The sequence below is a fragment of the Danaus plexippus genome, chromosome 19 (genome assembly GCF_018135715.1).
Source record: "Danaus plexippus chromosome 19, MEX_DaPlex, whole genome shotgun sequence".
Taxonomy (NCBI): domain Eukaryota; kingdom Metazoa; phylum Arthropoda; class Insecta; order Lepidoptera; family Nymphalidae; genus Danaus; species Danaus plexippus.
The window spans coordinates 8,251,540-8,266,686 of NC_083549.1; the positions used below are offsets into that span (position 1 = coordinate 8,251,540).

The 15,147-nt window shown below is 40.4% G+C and overlaps 1 protein-coding gene across 1 annotated transcript in view; it reads left to right on the top strand.

The window, feature by feature from the left end:
* LOC116768091 (titin) overlaps positions 1 to 15,147 on the top strand; it is an 80,268-nt gene that overhangs the window by 61,743 nt on the left and 3,378 nt on the right. The window contains exons 10-11 of the mRNA XM_061523632.1: positions 34 to 1,677; positions 1,725 to 15,135. Of these exons, the coding sequence (XP_061379616.1) occupies positions 34 to 1,677; positions 1,725 to 15,135 (15,055 nt within the window). The remainder of the gene's footprint in view (positions 1 to 33; positions 1,678 to 1,724; positions 15,136 to 15,147) is intronic.

Here is a 15,147-nt window from a genome sequence, read left to right on the forward strand (position 1 = left end):
TCCTAAGGATAAAGCAAAGGATTGCCTGAAAAGACTGTCACTGAAAAGGAGCCTTCGCCTATCATGGAAATCAAAGACATCAAGAAGGAAACGCTTGTTAGCGAAAAGACCCCATCTCCCATCGAGAAACTTGAACCCGATGCATTAAAACCTTTAAGCCCTAAGGACGAAAAGGAAATTTCAGAAAAGAAACCAATTACAGACAAGGTGCCCTCTCCGACTGCGGAACTTAAGGACAAGGTAGAAGAGGTCACACCTGAGGAGAAAGTAAAATCACCAACAGAAAAGGAAACTGTTGAAAAAGAGAAACCTTCGAGCCCGAAAGAACAAGAAAAAGAGGTTCCCGTCAAACCATCTATGGACAAAGCACCATCGCCCACAAAAGATGTTGTTACACAAGAAAAGGAAGGTGAAAAACCTGCACAGCCGGAGCCGACACCCGTCGACAAAGTTGAACCCGAGCCAGAGAAACCTTCTAGTCCTAAGGATAAAGCAAAGGATTTGCCAGAAACGACTGTCACTGAAAAGGAGCCTTCGCCTATCGCGGAAATCAAAGAAATCAAGAAGGAAACGCTTGTTAGCGAAAAGATCCCATCTCCCATCGAGAAACTTGAACCCGATGCATTAAAACCTTTAAGCCCTAAGGACGAAAAGGAAATTTCAGAAAAGAAACCAATTACAGACAAGGTGCCCTCTCCGACTGAGGACCTTAAGGACAAGGTAGAAGAGGTCACACCTGAGGAGAAAGTAAAATCACCAACAGAAAAGGAAACTGTTGAAAAAGAGAAACCTTCGAGCCCGAAAGAACAAGAAAAAGAGGTTCCCGTCAAACCATCTGTGGATAAAGCACCATCGCCCACAAAAGATGTGACAAAGGAAAAAGAAGATGAAAAACCTGCACAGCCGGAGCCGACACCCGTCGACAAAGTTGAACCCGAGCCAGAGAAACCTTCTAGTCCTAAGGATAAAGCAAAGGAATTGCCAGAAACGACTGTCACTGAAAAGGAGCCTTCGCCTATCGCGGAAATCAAAGAAATCAAGAAGGAAACGCTTGTTAGCGAAAAGACCCCATCTCCCATCGAGAAACTTGAACCCGATGCATTAAAACCTTTAAGCCCTAAGGACGAAAAGGAAATTTCAGAAAAGAAACCAATTACAGACAAGGTGCCCTCTCCGACTGCGGACCTTAAGGACAAGGTAGAAGAGGTCACACCTGAGGAGAAAGTAAAATCACCAACAGAAAAGGAAACTGTTGAAAAAGAGAAACCTTCGAGCCCGAAAGAACAAGAAAAAGAGGTTCCCGTCAAACCATCTTTGGACAAAGCACCATCGCCCACAAAAGATGTTGTTACACAAGAAAAGGAAGGTGAAAAACCTGCACAGCCGGAGCCGACACCCGTCGACAAAGTTGAACCCGAGCCAGAGAAACCTTCTAGTCCTAAGGATAAAGCAAAGGATTTGCCTGAAAAGACTGTCACTGAAAAGGAGCCTTCGCCTATCATGGAAATCAAAGACATCATGAAGGAAACGCTTGTTAGCGAAAAGACCCCATCTCCCATCGAGAAACTTGAACCCGATGCATTAAAACCTTTAAGCCCTAAGGACGAAAAGGAAATTTCAGAAAAGAAACCAATTACAGACAAGGTGCCCTCTCCGACTGCGGACCTTAAGGACAAGGTAGAAGAGGTCACACCGAGGAGAAAGTAAAATCACCAACAGAAAAGGAAACTGTTGAAAAAGAGAAACCTTCGAGCCCGAAAGAACAAGAAAAAGAGGTTCCCGTCAAACCATCTTTGGACAAAGCACCATCGCCCACAAAAGATGTTGTTACACAAGAAAAGGAAGGTGAAAAACCTGCACAGCCGGAGCCGACACCCGTCGACAAAGTTGAACCCGAGCCAGAGAAACCTTCTAGTCCTAAGGATAAAGCAAAGGATTTGCCTGAAAAGACTGTCACTGAAAAGGAGCCTTCGCCTATCATGGAAATCAAAGACATCATGAAGGAAACGCTTGTTAGCGAAAAGACCCCATCTCCCATCGAGAAACTTGAACCCGATGCATTAAAACCTTTAAGCCCTAAGGACGAAAAGGAAATTTCAGAAAAGAAACCAATTACAGACAAGGTGCCCTCTCCGACTGCGGACCTTAAGGACAAGGTAGAAGAGGTCACACCCGAGGAGAAAGTAAAATCACCAACAGAAAAGGAAACTGTTGAAAAAGAGAAACCTTCGAGCCCGAAAGAACAAGAAAAAGAGGTTCCCGTCAAACCATCTTTGGACAAAGCACCATCGCCCACAAAAGATGTTGTTACACAAGAAAAGGAAGGTGAAAAACCTGCACAGCCGGAGCCGACACCCGTCGACAAAGTTGAACCCGAGCCAGAGAAACCTTCTAGTCCTAAGGATAAAGCAAAGGATTTGCCTGAAAAGACTGTCACTGAAAAGGAGCCTTCGCCTATCATGGAAATCAAAGACATCATGAAGGAAACGCTTGTTAGCGAAAAGACCCCATCTCCCATCGAGAAACTTGAACCCGATGCATTAAAACCTTTAAGCCCTAAGGACGAAAAGGAAATTTCAGAAAAGAAACCAATTACAGACAAGGTGCCCTCTCCGACTGCGGACCTTAAGGACAAGGTAGAAGAGGTCACACCCGAGGAGAAAGTAAAATCACCAACAGAAAAGGAAACTGTTGAAAAAGAGAAACCTTCGAGCCCGAAAGAACAAGAAAAAGAGGTTCCCGTCAAACCATCTTTGGACAAAGCACCATCGCCCACAAAAGATGTTGTTACACAAGAAAAGGAAGGTGAAAAACCTGCACAGCCGGAGCCGACACCCGTCGACAAAGTTGAACCCGAGCCAGAGAAACCTTCTAGTCCTAAGGATAAAGCAAAGGATTTGCCTGAAAAGACTGTCACTGAAAAGGAGCCTTCGCCTATCATGGAAATCAAAGACATCATGAAGGAAACGCTTGTTAGCGAAAAGACCCCATCTCCCATCGAGAAACTTGAACCCGATGCATTAAAACCTTTAAGCCCTAAGGACGAAAAGGAAATTTCAGAAAAGAAACCAATTACAGACAAGGTGCCCTCTCCGACTGCGGACCTTAAGGACAAGGTAGAAGAGGTCACACCTGAGGAGAAAGTAAAATCACCAACAGAAAAGGAAACTGTTGAAAAAGAGAAACCTTCGAGCCCGAAAGAACAAGAAAAAGAGGTTCCCGTCAAACCATCTATGGACAAAGCACCATCGCCCACAAAAGATGTTGTTACACAAGAAAAGGAAGGTGAAAAACCTGCACAGCCGGAGCCGACACCCGTCGACAAAGTTGAACCCGAGCCAGAGAAACCTTCTAGTCCTAAGGATAAAGCAAAGGATTTGCCTGAAAAGACTGTCACTGAAAAGGAGCCTTCGCCTATCATGGAAATCAAAGACATCAAGAAGGAAACGCTTGTTAGCGAAAAGACCCCATCTCCCATCGAGAAACTTGAACCCGATGCATTAAAACCTTTAAGCCCTAAGGACGAAAAGGAAATTTCAGAAAAGAAACCAATTACAGACAAGGTGCCCTCTCCGACTGAGGACCTTAAGGACAAGGTAGAAGAGGTCACACCTGAGGAGAAAGTAAAATCACCAACAGAAAAGGAAACTGTTGAAAAAGAGAAACCTTCGAGCCCGAAAGAACAAGAAAAAGAGGTTCCCGTCAAACCATCTGTGGATAAAGCACCATCGCCCACAAAAGATGTGACAAAGGAAAAAGAAGATGAAAAACCTGCACAGCCGGAGCCGACACCCGTCGACAAAGTTGAACCCGAGCCAGAGAAACCTTCTAGTCCTAAGGATAAAGCAAAGGAATTGCCAGAAACGACTGTCACTGAAAAGGAGCCTTCGCCTATCGCGGAAATCAAAGAAATCAAGAAGGAAACGCTTGTTAGCGAAAAGACCCCATCTCCCATCGAGAAACTTGAACCCGATGCATTAAAACCTTTAAGCCCTAAGGACGAAAAGGAAATTTCAGAAAAGAAACCAATTACAGACAAGGTGCCCTCTCCGACTGAGGACCTTAAGGACAAGGTAGAAGAGGTCACACCTGAGGAGAAAGTAAAATCACCAACAGAAAAGGAAACTGTTGAAAAAGAGAAACCTTCGAGCCCGAAAGAACAAGAAAAAGAGGTTCCCGTCAAACCATCTTTGGACAAAGCACCATCGCCCACAAAAGATGTGACAAAGGAAAAGGAAGGTGAAAAACCTGCACAGCCGGAGCCGACACCCGTCGACAAAGTTGAACCCGAGCCAGAGAAACCTTCTAGTCCTAAGGATAAAGCAAAGGATTTGCCTGAAAAGACTGTCACTGAAAAGGAGCCTTCGCCTATCATGGAAATCAAAGACATCATGAAGGAAACGCTTGTTAGCGAAAAGACCCCATCTCCCATCGAGAAACTTGAACCCGATGCATTAAAACCTTTAAGCCCTAAGGACGAAAAGGAAATTTCAGAAAAGAAACCAATTACAGACAAGGTGCCCTCTCCGACTGCGGACCTTAAGGACAAGGTAGAAGAGGTCACACCCGAGGAGAAAGTAAAATCACCAACAGAAAAGGAAACTGTTGAAAAAGAGAAACCTTCGAGCCCGAAAGAACAAGAAAAAGAGGTTCCCGTCAAACCATCTTTGGACAAAGCACCATCGCCCACAAAAGATGTTGTTACACAAGAAAAGGAAGGTGAAAAACCTGCACAGCCGGAGCCGACACCCGTCGACAAAGTTGAACCCGAGCCAGAGAAACCTTCTAGTCCTAAGGATAAAGCAAAGGATTTGCCTGAAAAGACTGTCACTGAAAAGGAGCCTTCGCCTATCATGGAAATCAAAGACATCATGAAGGAAACGCTTGTTAGCGAAAAGACCCCATCTCCCATCGAGAAACTTGAACCCGATGCATTAAAACCTTTAAGCCCTAAGGACGAAAAGGAAATTTCAGAAAAGAAACCAATTACAGACAAGGTGCCCTCTCCGACTGCGGACCTTAAGGACAAGGTAGAAGAGGTCACACCCGAGGAGAAAGTAAAATCACCAACAGAAAAGGAAACTGTTGAAAAAGAGAAACCTTCGAGCCCGAAAGAACAAGAAAAAGAGGTTCCCGTCAAACCATCTTTGGACAAAGCACCATCGCCCACAAAAGATGTTGTTACACAAGAAAAGGAAGGTGAAAAACCTGCACAGCCGGAGCCGACACCCGTCGACAAAGTTGAACCCGAGCCAGAGAAACCTTCTAGTCCTAAGGATAAAGCAAAGGATTTGCCTGAAAAGACTGTCACTGAAAAGGAGCCTTCGCCTATCATGGAAATCAAAGACATCATGAAGGAAACGCTTGTTAGCGAAAAGACCCCATCTCCCATCGAGAAACTTGAACCCGATGCATTAAAACCTTTAAGCCCTAAGGACGAAAAGGAAATTTCAGAAAAGAAACCAATTACAGACAAGGTGCCCTCTCCGACTGCGGACCTTAAGGACAAGGTAGAAGAGGTCACACCTGAGGAGAAAGTAAAATCACCAACAGAAAAGGAAACTGTTGAAAAAGAGAAACCTTCGAGCCCGAAAGAACAAGAAAAAGAGGTTCCCGTCAAACCATCTATGGACAAAGCACCATCGCCCACAAAAGATGTTGTTACACAAGAAAAGGAAGGTGAAAAACCTGCACAGCCGGAGCCGACACCCGTCGACAAAGTTGAACCCGAGCCAGAGAAACCTTCTAGTCCTAAGGATAAAGCAAAGGATTTGCCTGAAAAGACTGTCACTGAAAAGGAGCCTTCGCCTATCATGGAAATCAAAGACATCAAGAAGGAAACGCTTGTTAGCGAAAAGACCCCATCTCCCATCGAGAAACTTGAACCCGATGCATTAAAACCTTTAAGCCCTAAGGACGAAAAGGAAATTTCAGAAAAGAAACCAATTACAGACAAGGTGCCCTCTCCGACTGAGGACCTTAAGGACAAGGTAGAAGAGGTCACACCTGAGGAGAAAGTAAAATCACCAACAGAAAAGGAAACTGTTGAAAAAGAGAAACCTTCGAGCCCGAAAGAACAAGAAAAAGAGGTTCCCGTCAAACCATCTGTGGATAAAGCACCATCGCCCACAAAAGATGTGACAAAGGAAAAAGAAGATGAAAAACCTGCACAGCCGGAGCCGACACCCGTCGACAAAGTTGAACCCGAGCCAGAGAAACCTTCTAGTCCTAAGGATAAAGCAAAGGAATTGCCAGAAACGACTGTCACTGAAAAGGAGCCTTCGCCTATCGCGGAAATCAAAGAAATCAAGAAGGAAACGCTTGTTAGCGAAAAGACCCCATCTCCCATCGAGAAACTTGAACCCGATGCATTAAAACCTTTAAGCCCTAAGGACGAAAAGGAAATTTCAGAAAAGAAACCAATTACAGACAAGGTGCCCTCTCCGACTGAGGACCTTAAGGACAAGGTAGAAGAGGTCACACCTGAGGAGAAAGTAAAATCACCAACAGAAAAGGAAACTGTTGAAAAAGAGAAACCTTCGAGCCCGAAAGAACAAGAAAAAGAGGTTCCCGTCAAACCATCTTTGGACAAAGCACCATCGCCCACAAAAGATGTGACAAAGGAAAAGGAAGGTGAAAAACCTGCACAGCCGGAGCCGACACCCGTCGACAAAGTTGAACCCGAGCCAGAGAAACCTTCTAGTCCTAAGGATAAAGCAAAGGATTTGCCTGAAAAGACTGTCACTGAAAAGGAGCCTTCGCCTATCATGGAAATCAAAGGCATCAAGAAGGAAACGCTTGTTAGCGAAAAGACCCCATCTCCCATCGAGAAACTTGAACCCGATGCATTAAAACCTTTAAGCCCTAAGGACGAAAAGGAAATTTCAGAAAAGAAACCAATTACAGACAAGGTGCCCTCTCCGACTGCGGACCTTAAGGACAAGGTAGAAGAGGTCACACCTGAGGAGAAAGTAAAATCACCAACAGAAAAGGAAACTGTTGAAAAAGAGAAACCTTCGAGCCCGAAAGAACAAGAAAAAGAGGTTCCCGTCAAACCATCTATGGACAAAGCACCATCGCCCACAAAAGATGTTGTTACACAAGAAAAGGAAGGTGAAAAACCTGCACAGCCGGAGCCGACACCCGTCGACAAAGTTGAACCCGAGCCAGAGAAACCTTCTAGTCCTAAGGATAAAGCAAAGGAATTGCCAGAAACGACTGTCACTGAAAAGGAGCCTTCGCCTATCGCGGAAATCAAAGAAATCAAGAAGGAAACGCTTGTTAGCGAAAAGACCCCATCTCCCATCGAGAAACTTGAACCCGATGCATTAAAACCTTTAAGCCCTAAGGACGAAAAGGAAATTTCAGAAAAGAAACCAATTACAGACAAGGTGCCCTCTCCGACTGAGGACCTTAAGGACAAGGTAGAAGAGGTCACACCTGAGGAGAAAGTAAAATCACCAACAGAAAAGGAAACTGTTGAAAAAGAGAAACCTTCGAGCCCGAAAGAACAAGAAAAAGAGGTTCCCGTCAAACCATCTCTGGATAAAGCACCATCGCCCACAAAAGATGTGACAAAGGAAAAGAAAGGTGAAAAACCTGCACAGCCGGAGCCGACACCCGTCGACAAAGTTGAACCCGAGCCAGAGAAACCTACTAGTCCTAAGGATAAAGCAAAGGAATTGCCAGAAACGACTGTCACTGAAAAGGAGCCTTCGCCTATCGCGGAAATCAAAGAAATCAAGAAGGAAACGCTTGTTAGCGAAAAGACCCCATCTCCCATCGAGAAACTTGAACCCGATGCATTAAAACCTTTAAGCCCTAAGGACGAAAAGGAAATTTCAGAAAAGAAACCAATTACAGACAAGGTGCCCTCTCCGACTGAGGACCGTAAGGACAAGGTAGAAGAAGTCACACCTGAGGAGAAAGTAAAAACACCAACGGAAAAGGAAACTGTTGAAAAAGAGAAACCTTCGAGCCCGAAAGAACAACAAAAAGAGGTTCCCGTTAAACCATCTGTTGATAAAGCACCATCGCCCACAAAAGATGTTGTTACACAAGAAAAGGAAGGTGAAAAACCTGCACAGCCGGAGCCGACACCCGTCGACAAAGTTGAACCCGAGCCAGAGAAACCTTCTAGTCCTAAGGATAAAGCAAAGGAATTGCCAGAAACGACTGTCACTGAAAAGGAGCCTTCGCCTATCGCGGAAATCAAAGAAATCAAGAAGGAAACGCTTGTTAGCGAAAAGACCCCATCTCCCATCGAGAAACTTGAACCCGATGCATTAAAACCTTTAAGCCCTAAGGACGAAAAGGAAATTTCAGAAAAGAAACCAATTACAGACAAGGTGCCCTCTCCGACTGAGGACCTTAAGGACAAGGTAGAAGAGGTCACACCTGAGGAGAAAGTAAAATCACCAACAGAAAAGGAAACTGTTGAAAAAGAGAAACCTTCGAGCCCGAAAGAACAAGAAAAAGAGGTTCCCGTCAAACCATCTTTGGACAAAGCACCATCGCCCACAAAAGATGTGACAAAGGAAAAGGAAGGTGAAAAACCTGCACAGCCGGAGCCGACACCCGTCGACAAATATATCCCTGAGTCTATAACAGCTTTGAGCCAGAAGGATAATGAAAAACCTTCTCTCACACCAGTTTTATCCTCAACTTCTACTCAAGTGGATGAATACGAAAAAAAATTGTTAAAACTGGATGAAGAAACGTTATCTGATGATACTGATAAATCTTCATTATTGAAAGTGGAAGTGGAAGGGGATGAGTTTAACATTCAAGAATTTACTATTATAGAAGATACTTCGGTCACTGAAGAAAAAGAAGAGAAGACACTTACAGTTGACGGAAAAAATATTGTTCAAATTTTACATATAACTACTGTCAAGGAAATTTTAGGTAATAAAAAAAATTCACTAAAGAAATTGAGGACAACTATAACAACAGTTACCGAATCTATTTTACCTGATGGTATTACTGAAAAAACTACCGATGTTAAAGTAATTGTTTCCGATTATGGAGAAATCGACGACGCTGAAGCAAATTTTGTAGAAGTCGGTCAACCTAGCGAACTTGTTACTACTACTACAGAAACCAAATCTGTAAAAGGTGTTAAAATAGAGCAAACTATTACTAAAACCATTACGAAACAAGAGTTACGAAATATTAATAACAATGACAAAAGAACTAAGGAAATTATTAGGACAGTTATCCGAGATAAATACCCAGATGGTAGTATTAGCACTAAAACAAATGAGGAAATATTAATTTACGACAAATTGTTTGAGGAAACTCGCAAGCCTCAAATACAAACTGGTAGGTTTGACTTTACCGAGGAACCAACTGAAGAATCAACTACTCATGTTGAGACTATTATAGATAATGGCGTATCCATTAAACGTAAAACGGTTATCACAAAAATAACTCAAATAGCCTATATGGTCTCCAACTGCACAAAACACACCAAAGTTACTATTCTTACTAATATTGAAGATGAATATCCAGATGGTAATGTTATCAGGAAGACGAATGAGGAAATAACTTCTACTGAGGAATTAATTGATTTCACAAATTTGAGTGAAAAACTTGCAGAATTCCTGAAAAATGTTCCCCCGATACAAGAAATCCATCGGAAAATTCCTTATCAACAAACTGATATAAAATATGCGGGGGAAAAAGATCAATCAAAAGAAGGCATTCGTGTAGTTCAACCACAAATAAATGGAAAACCTGAAGATCCTTCAAATCTTCATCTTCACAAAAAAGGACACGATAGTATAAATGAAACCCTTAAAACAAAATCTTTTATAAATTTAGCTACAGACAGTGAGAAGATGTTACATGAAGAAAGGTTGAGGCATGATATTAGTATGAAAAAAATTACGGACTCAGTTACAACAATCACCAGTACGGACCGAGATTCCACGTCAGATATTTTAGGATATAGTAGTTCAGAAGATATATCAAAAGAATTAAGTTTAGAGGAAAAATATTCATATGAAAGTACTGAAAAAACTGAAAAAGGCCGAAAAGAGAGAGGAGAAGGTATAAACAATCTACAGAAAACCCTACATAAATCAAGCAAACTTGACCAGAGCTCAATAGATACAGAAGATCAATCTTTAAAACTGTCAACAAAATTAGTTGATGATCAAAAATCAATTAAACAAGATATTCTCGGATCGGAATCTTCTCAATCTGATGAGTCTATAACTGAACCCCAAAAACTTATATCTATTATCGATTCTAGTATTAGAAAAAAGAGTACAGATTTAGTTGATTCTGTTCATGAAGCTTTTCGGGTTACCGACATCCAACAGGGCATCAAAACAGAACCTGTAGAAATTAGTTCGACAAAGTTAGACCGTGTATCAACACCGCCTACCGTGCCTGTAAGTCCTTTACCGAAAACACCTAGTAGTTTTCAAGATATTAAAATCAGTGATGGAGTTCAGAGTGAAGTTACGTATGATAAGTCAGATAGTACGGAAGAAACAATTACAAAAGTGGTACATATAGGGGATGATATTCTCACTCAAAGAATATCTACTTCGACAGAGAAAGTTCCAAAACAAATTAAAGCAACCAGTGAAGACGAGTGTGAGTTAGATTTAGCTAACTTGATGCAAACTGTCGGTAAAATAAAAACCGAGACTGATACAGTTACGAAAATTATTAAAGAGGGTGAAAATTTAGTTACCCAAACAGTGACCACAGTTACGACTAAGGAAATTATTTCAAGGGAAGACGGTACTCCACAGAACATCAAAACGACTATAGAAACTACAACTTTGAGCAAGAGTTCCGATGGTTCTATTACTACGACAAAAGATACGAAAACACTTCTTTCAGAATGCTCCTCCAGCCTAAAATCTACTTCATTAATGGATTTGTATTCAAAGGATAGCAAAGTAGACAAATTCCTAATTGATTCAGAACATGAAAAGACTGAATCGCTCCTGAGTGATCAAAAAATTGAAACTATCAGTTATGATACCCAAAAGTCTTCTAGTGAAACAAGAGAACTAACTAAAATGGTAAGTGATAAAGATTTTGCTTCATTCTTGGATTCTGAAGATTTCGAAGACAATATTGAGGATACAGTCATAGACACCGATGTCAGTAAAAGAATTATAAAAGAAGACAATGTAGATATAATTGAAACAGTTACAACAATAACAAAAACAGATACCATTGGTGTAGACGATACAAAAAAAATAAAGAAAACGACTACTGAAACGAATGTTACAAAAGAATATCCTGATGGAACTAAAAAAGTTCAAAAGAATGTTGAAGTCCAATCAGAAGAAATAGGTTCTGATATAAGTACCAGTCTTGAAAAAATACTCAATGCTTTTATTGTGCATGGGGAGCCTGAAGAAAGTGTTTTTACTAAAAGTGAAGAAATTGTTACTAATAACATAATTATTCAGCGGACAATTGTAACTAAAGTTATAAAAACAAAGTACGCAGATTGCCATGGAAACATAAAAAAAATTAAGACTGTAACTATTGTGACCACAACCGATCGTTATCCAGATAATTCATCAGAAACTAAAGTTGATACCAGTACAACTTTAACTGATGTTGAAGAGGATAATGTTATCGAATCTACAGAACTCATTGATTATACCATTGAAGAGAATAAAACCACAAATATTGATACCATCCAAAAATCTGTAATACTTGAAGGCCAAGATGTAAATCAAAAAATTACAACAACAACCACCAAACAGACACTCACAACAAAAGATGGATCAAAGAAAAAACTTAAAACTACAATTGAAACGGTTACTGAATCTACCTACCCCAGTGGAACTATTGAAGTAACCAGGCAGACACAAGTTTTAATTTCCGATTGTGAACCAGAAACAGAAGATAGTGCACCCGAAGGTTTCGAGATTGCTGGAGAACCTAAAGAACAAGTTACGGAAGAAACTGAAATTATTAATGAAAATGGCTTAAACATTAACAGAAAAACCGTTATTACCGTACTTAGACAGGAATTTATTAATATTTCCAGCAACATCAAACGAATACAAACTACAACTAAGACTGTCGTAGAAGATGAATATCCTGATGGATCAGTTATTACAAAAACAAGTGAAAAAATATCTATATCGGATGAAGCTCTCAAAACGTCCGAACCTGACATAAAGGACGTAAAATATTCTGAATCTCTTTCTACTACAGATGAAAGCGCGAGTGAATGTCTGATTGATGATACAATCTTGAAATCCTTGACAGCAACAGAACCTCCAGAGGAGACTGAAGCTCATGAATCGACAATCGTACAACATGACGGGATATTTATAAAACGACATGTGTTAACAAGAACTATAAAAACGAAATATTCAGATAGTAACGGAATTCTAAAAAAAGTGAAAATAATTACGATAATTACTACAACAGACACATATCCAGATGGTTCGACTCGCGTAAGTGTCGATAAAAGGCAAACAATAAACGACATTGAAAGCGTAGACATGGTAGAATCTGAAGCACTACAAAAATACAGTAAATTGATTGACCGCAAAGTTAACACAGAAGTCAAACAGAACATCATTACTAAAGATGGTAAACATGTTCCTCAAGAGATTACTGTAACGACAACAAAAGAAATTTTATCTACGGAAGATAGTAAATTTTCTATAGTGAAGACAACAATAGAAACTATTACAGAAACAAAATTGTCAAATGGAGTCATCGAAGTTACTAAAGATGTGCAAGTTTCCGTGGCTCAAAATGAAGAAGATTCATTTGACGCAGATTTGGCTGGTTATACAGAACATGGAGAACCCGACGAAAATACTACAACTGATGTCGAAGAAGTCTTTGAGGGAGGCATCAAGTTAAGAAGGAAAAAAACTATAGTGACAACTCGTCAAGAGTATATAAATAGTGAAAAGAGATCTAAAAAAGTTAAGACCACCATAACTACCACAATAGAAGATGAGCATCCCGATGGCACAGTAATTATAAAAAAGAGTGTTAAAGTAGCAGTAGCTGATTTTCTTATGAAAGAAAAGACTCTTGAAGACGATACCAAGTCTGATGAAGAAGGTGATACTGTTGAAGATTGTACAGAAGATTCGTTTGTTAATAATGAAATAGTTCAAAAAGAAGGTATCGAAATTAAACGAACTGTCACAACTAAGACTAGACGTGAAATTTTAGCCAGTGGTGACAAAAACATCGAACGAGTGAGAACCACAATCGAAACCATTACTGATGATGAATACCCGAATGGTGTTATTGAGACTACTAAAGACATTAAAATAACAATTTCGGAGTCTCAAAAGACATACGACACTGATTTAAAGGCTGCCCTGCGTGATTTGATACCGACTGGTAAAGTGAAATCTTCAGTTGACAAAAAATTAAATGAAATATTCACCGAACACGGAAAAAAAGTTATACAAACAATAACAACTTATATTACTAAAGAGGAAATGATAAACAGCGGTAAAAATCAAACTGCTGTAAAAACCATCACGGAAACTGTAACAGAAAATAAAAATGAAGATGGTACCGTAGAAGTTACAAATGACATAAGTACCCAGATAACGTATCTTCCCCTTGGTACTAGTTTAGATGATTGGTCCCCAGAAGAATTAGAAAAAATTGAAAAACAATCATTTTCTCCCGATAGTGAAAATATTAGCGTAGACAAGGAAGACAAACCAATAGTAAATGACCTATCTTTAGAAAAGAAAACAGATTTCCAAGCGGACACGAAACCTAAAAAACGTTCTCCAGTAGGAGAAATAACTACAGAAACTGATACATTCACAAAAGTACTACATGAAGGAGATAATGAAATCACTCAAACAATTACTGTCGTTACAACCAAAGAAGTGATAAGCCCTGAAAAAATAAAGGTAACTGTTGAAACTACAACTGTTAGTAAAGGCAGTGATGGTATAACTAAAACCACAAGATCAACCAAGACAACAATATCCGAGATTAAGGAAGAATTTGAAGAAATAATTGACACTGGTGAAAGTGAAAAGTCATTTTCTAAACATTCTTCTAAAACAGGAGATATGAGAAGTTCATCCGCAGCTAGTGACTATTTAGACCATCCCGGAATATCATCTCCACCATCAGATATAAGTTCAAGGGAATCACGAGCTGCAACACACATTTGGGGTACTGAGAGTAGTGGAATGTATTACAGTGACGAAGATGGTCAAGTTAGTCCAAGCAGCACTAAGTCACAGGTGGCACAGTCTCCGAGATCAAATTTGAGCTTTGAAATGGATACAAAATCGCATCAACCACAAGAATCCACTTTTGAAATGTCAGTTGATAGAATGGAGTTCGATCCCATGTCAACTTCAATTTATGGACAACTGCCCGAGGACGACTCATGTACTTACTCCGCACATTCCGATGATAAGACTGAACTACATGTAAAGGAAAAATCAATAATAAAAACCACGAAAGAATTTTTGACTCAAGAGCTAAAGGATTCTGAAAAAGCAAAATACTCTGACGCTTCCTTTTTGGAAGAAGCCGACGAGCAATTCGAAAAAGCTATTGAAGAACATAAAAAAGTTAGCGGATCTGAAGTTATGACAAGTGTCACTGGTAAATATAAACTTGACCAAAAAGAAATCCAAAAAGAAGACAGATCTTTAATGCTCAAAGAAATAAAAACTGACGCTAAGAAGACAGCGACAACCTCATCAGCGAAGAGAACAGAAACGAAAGTGGAAACATCTGAAAGGAAGGAGAGCGGTACTTCCTCTCGGGATCCCATTGAATCGTGGGGCAAGCCGCTTGGTTTACCGAGCCCTATACTACCGGCAAGTCAAACAGATGGTAAAAGTACACCGAAAAAACAAGTACCGAGCTCAACAGTTGCAAATAAAAATAAAATTAATCAAGAAAAAAGTAGAGAAGCAAAAAGACTGTCTGAATCACCCACAAAGAAGAAGAGTCCAACACCCATATATATGGATCTGACATATGTTCCTCATCACGGAAATTCCTATTATTCTGCGATAGAATTCTTCAAGCGAGTACGAGCTAGATATTATGTATTTTCTGGAACTGAACCCTCTAAGGAGATTTACAATGCACTTCTTGATGCCAAAAAGACATGGGAAGATAAAGATTTAGGTAAATAAATAA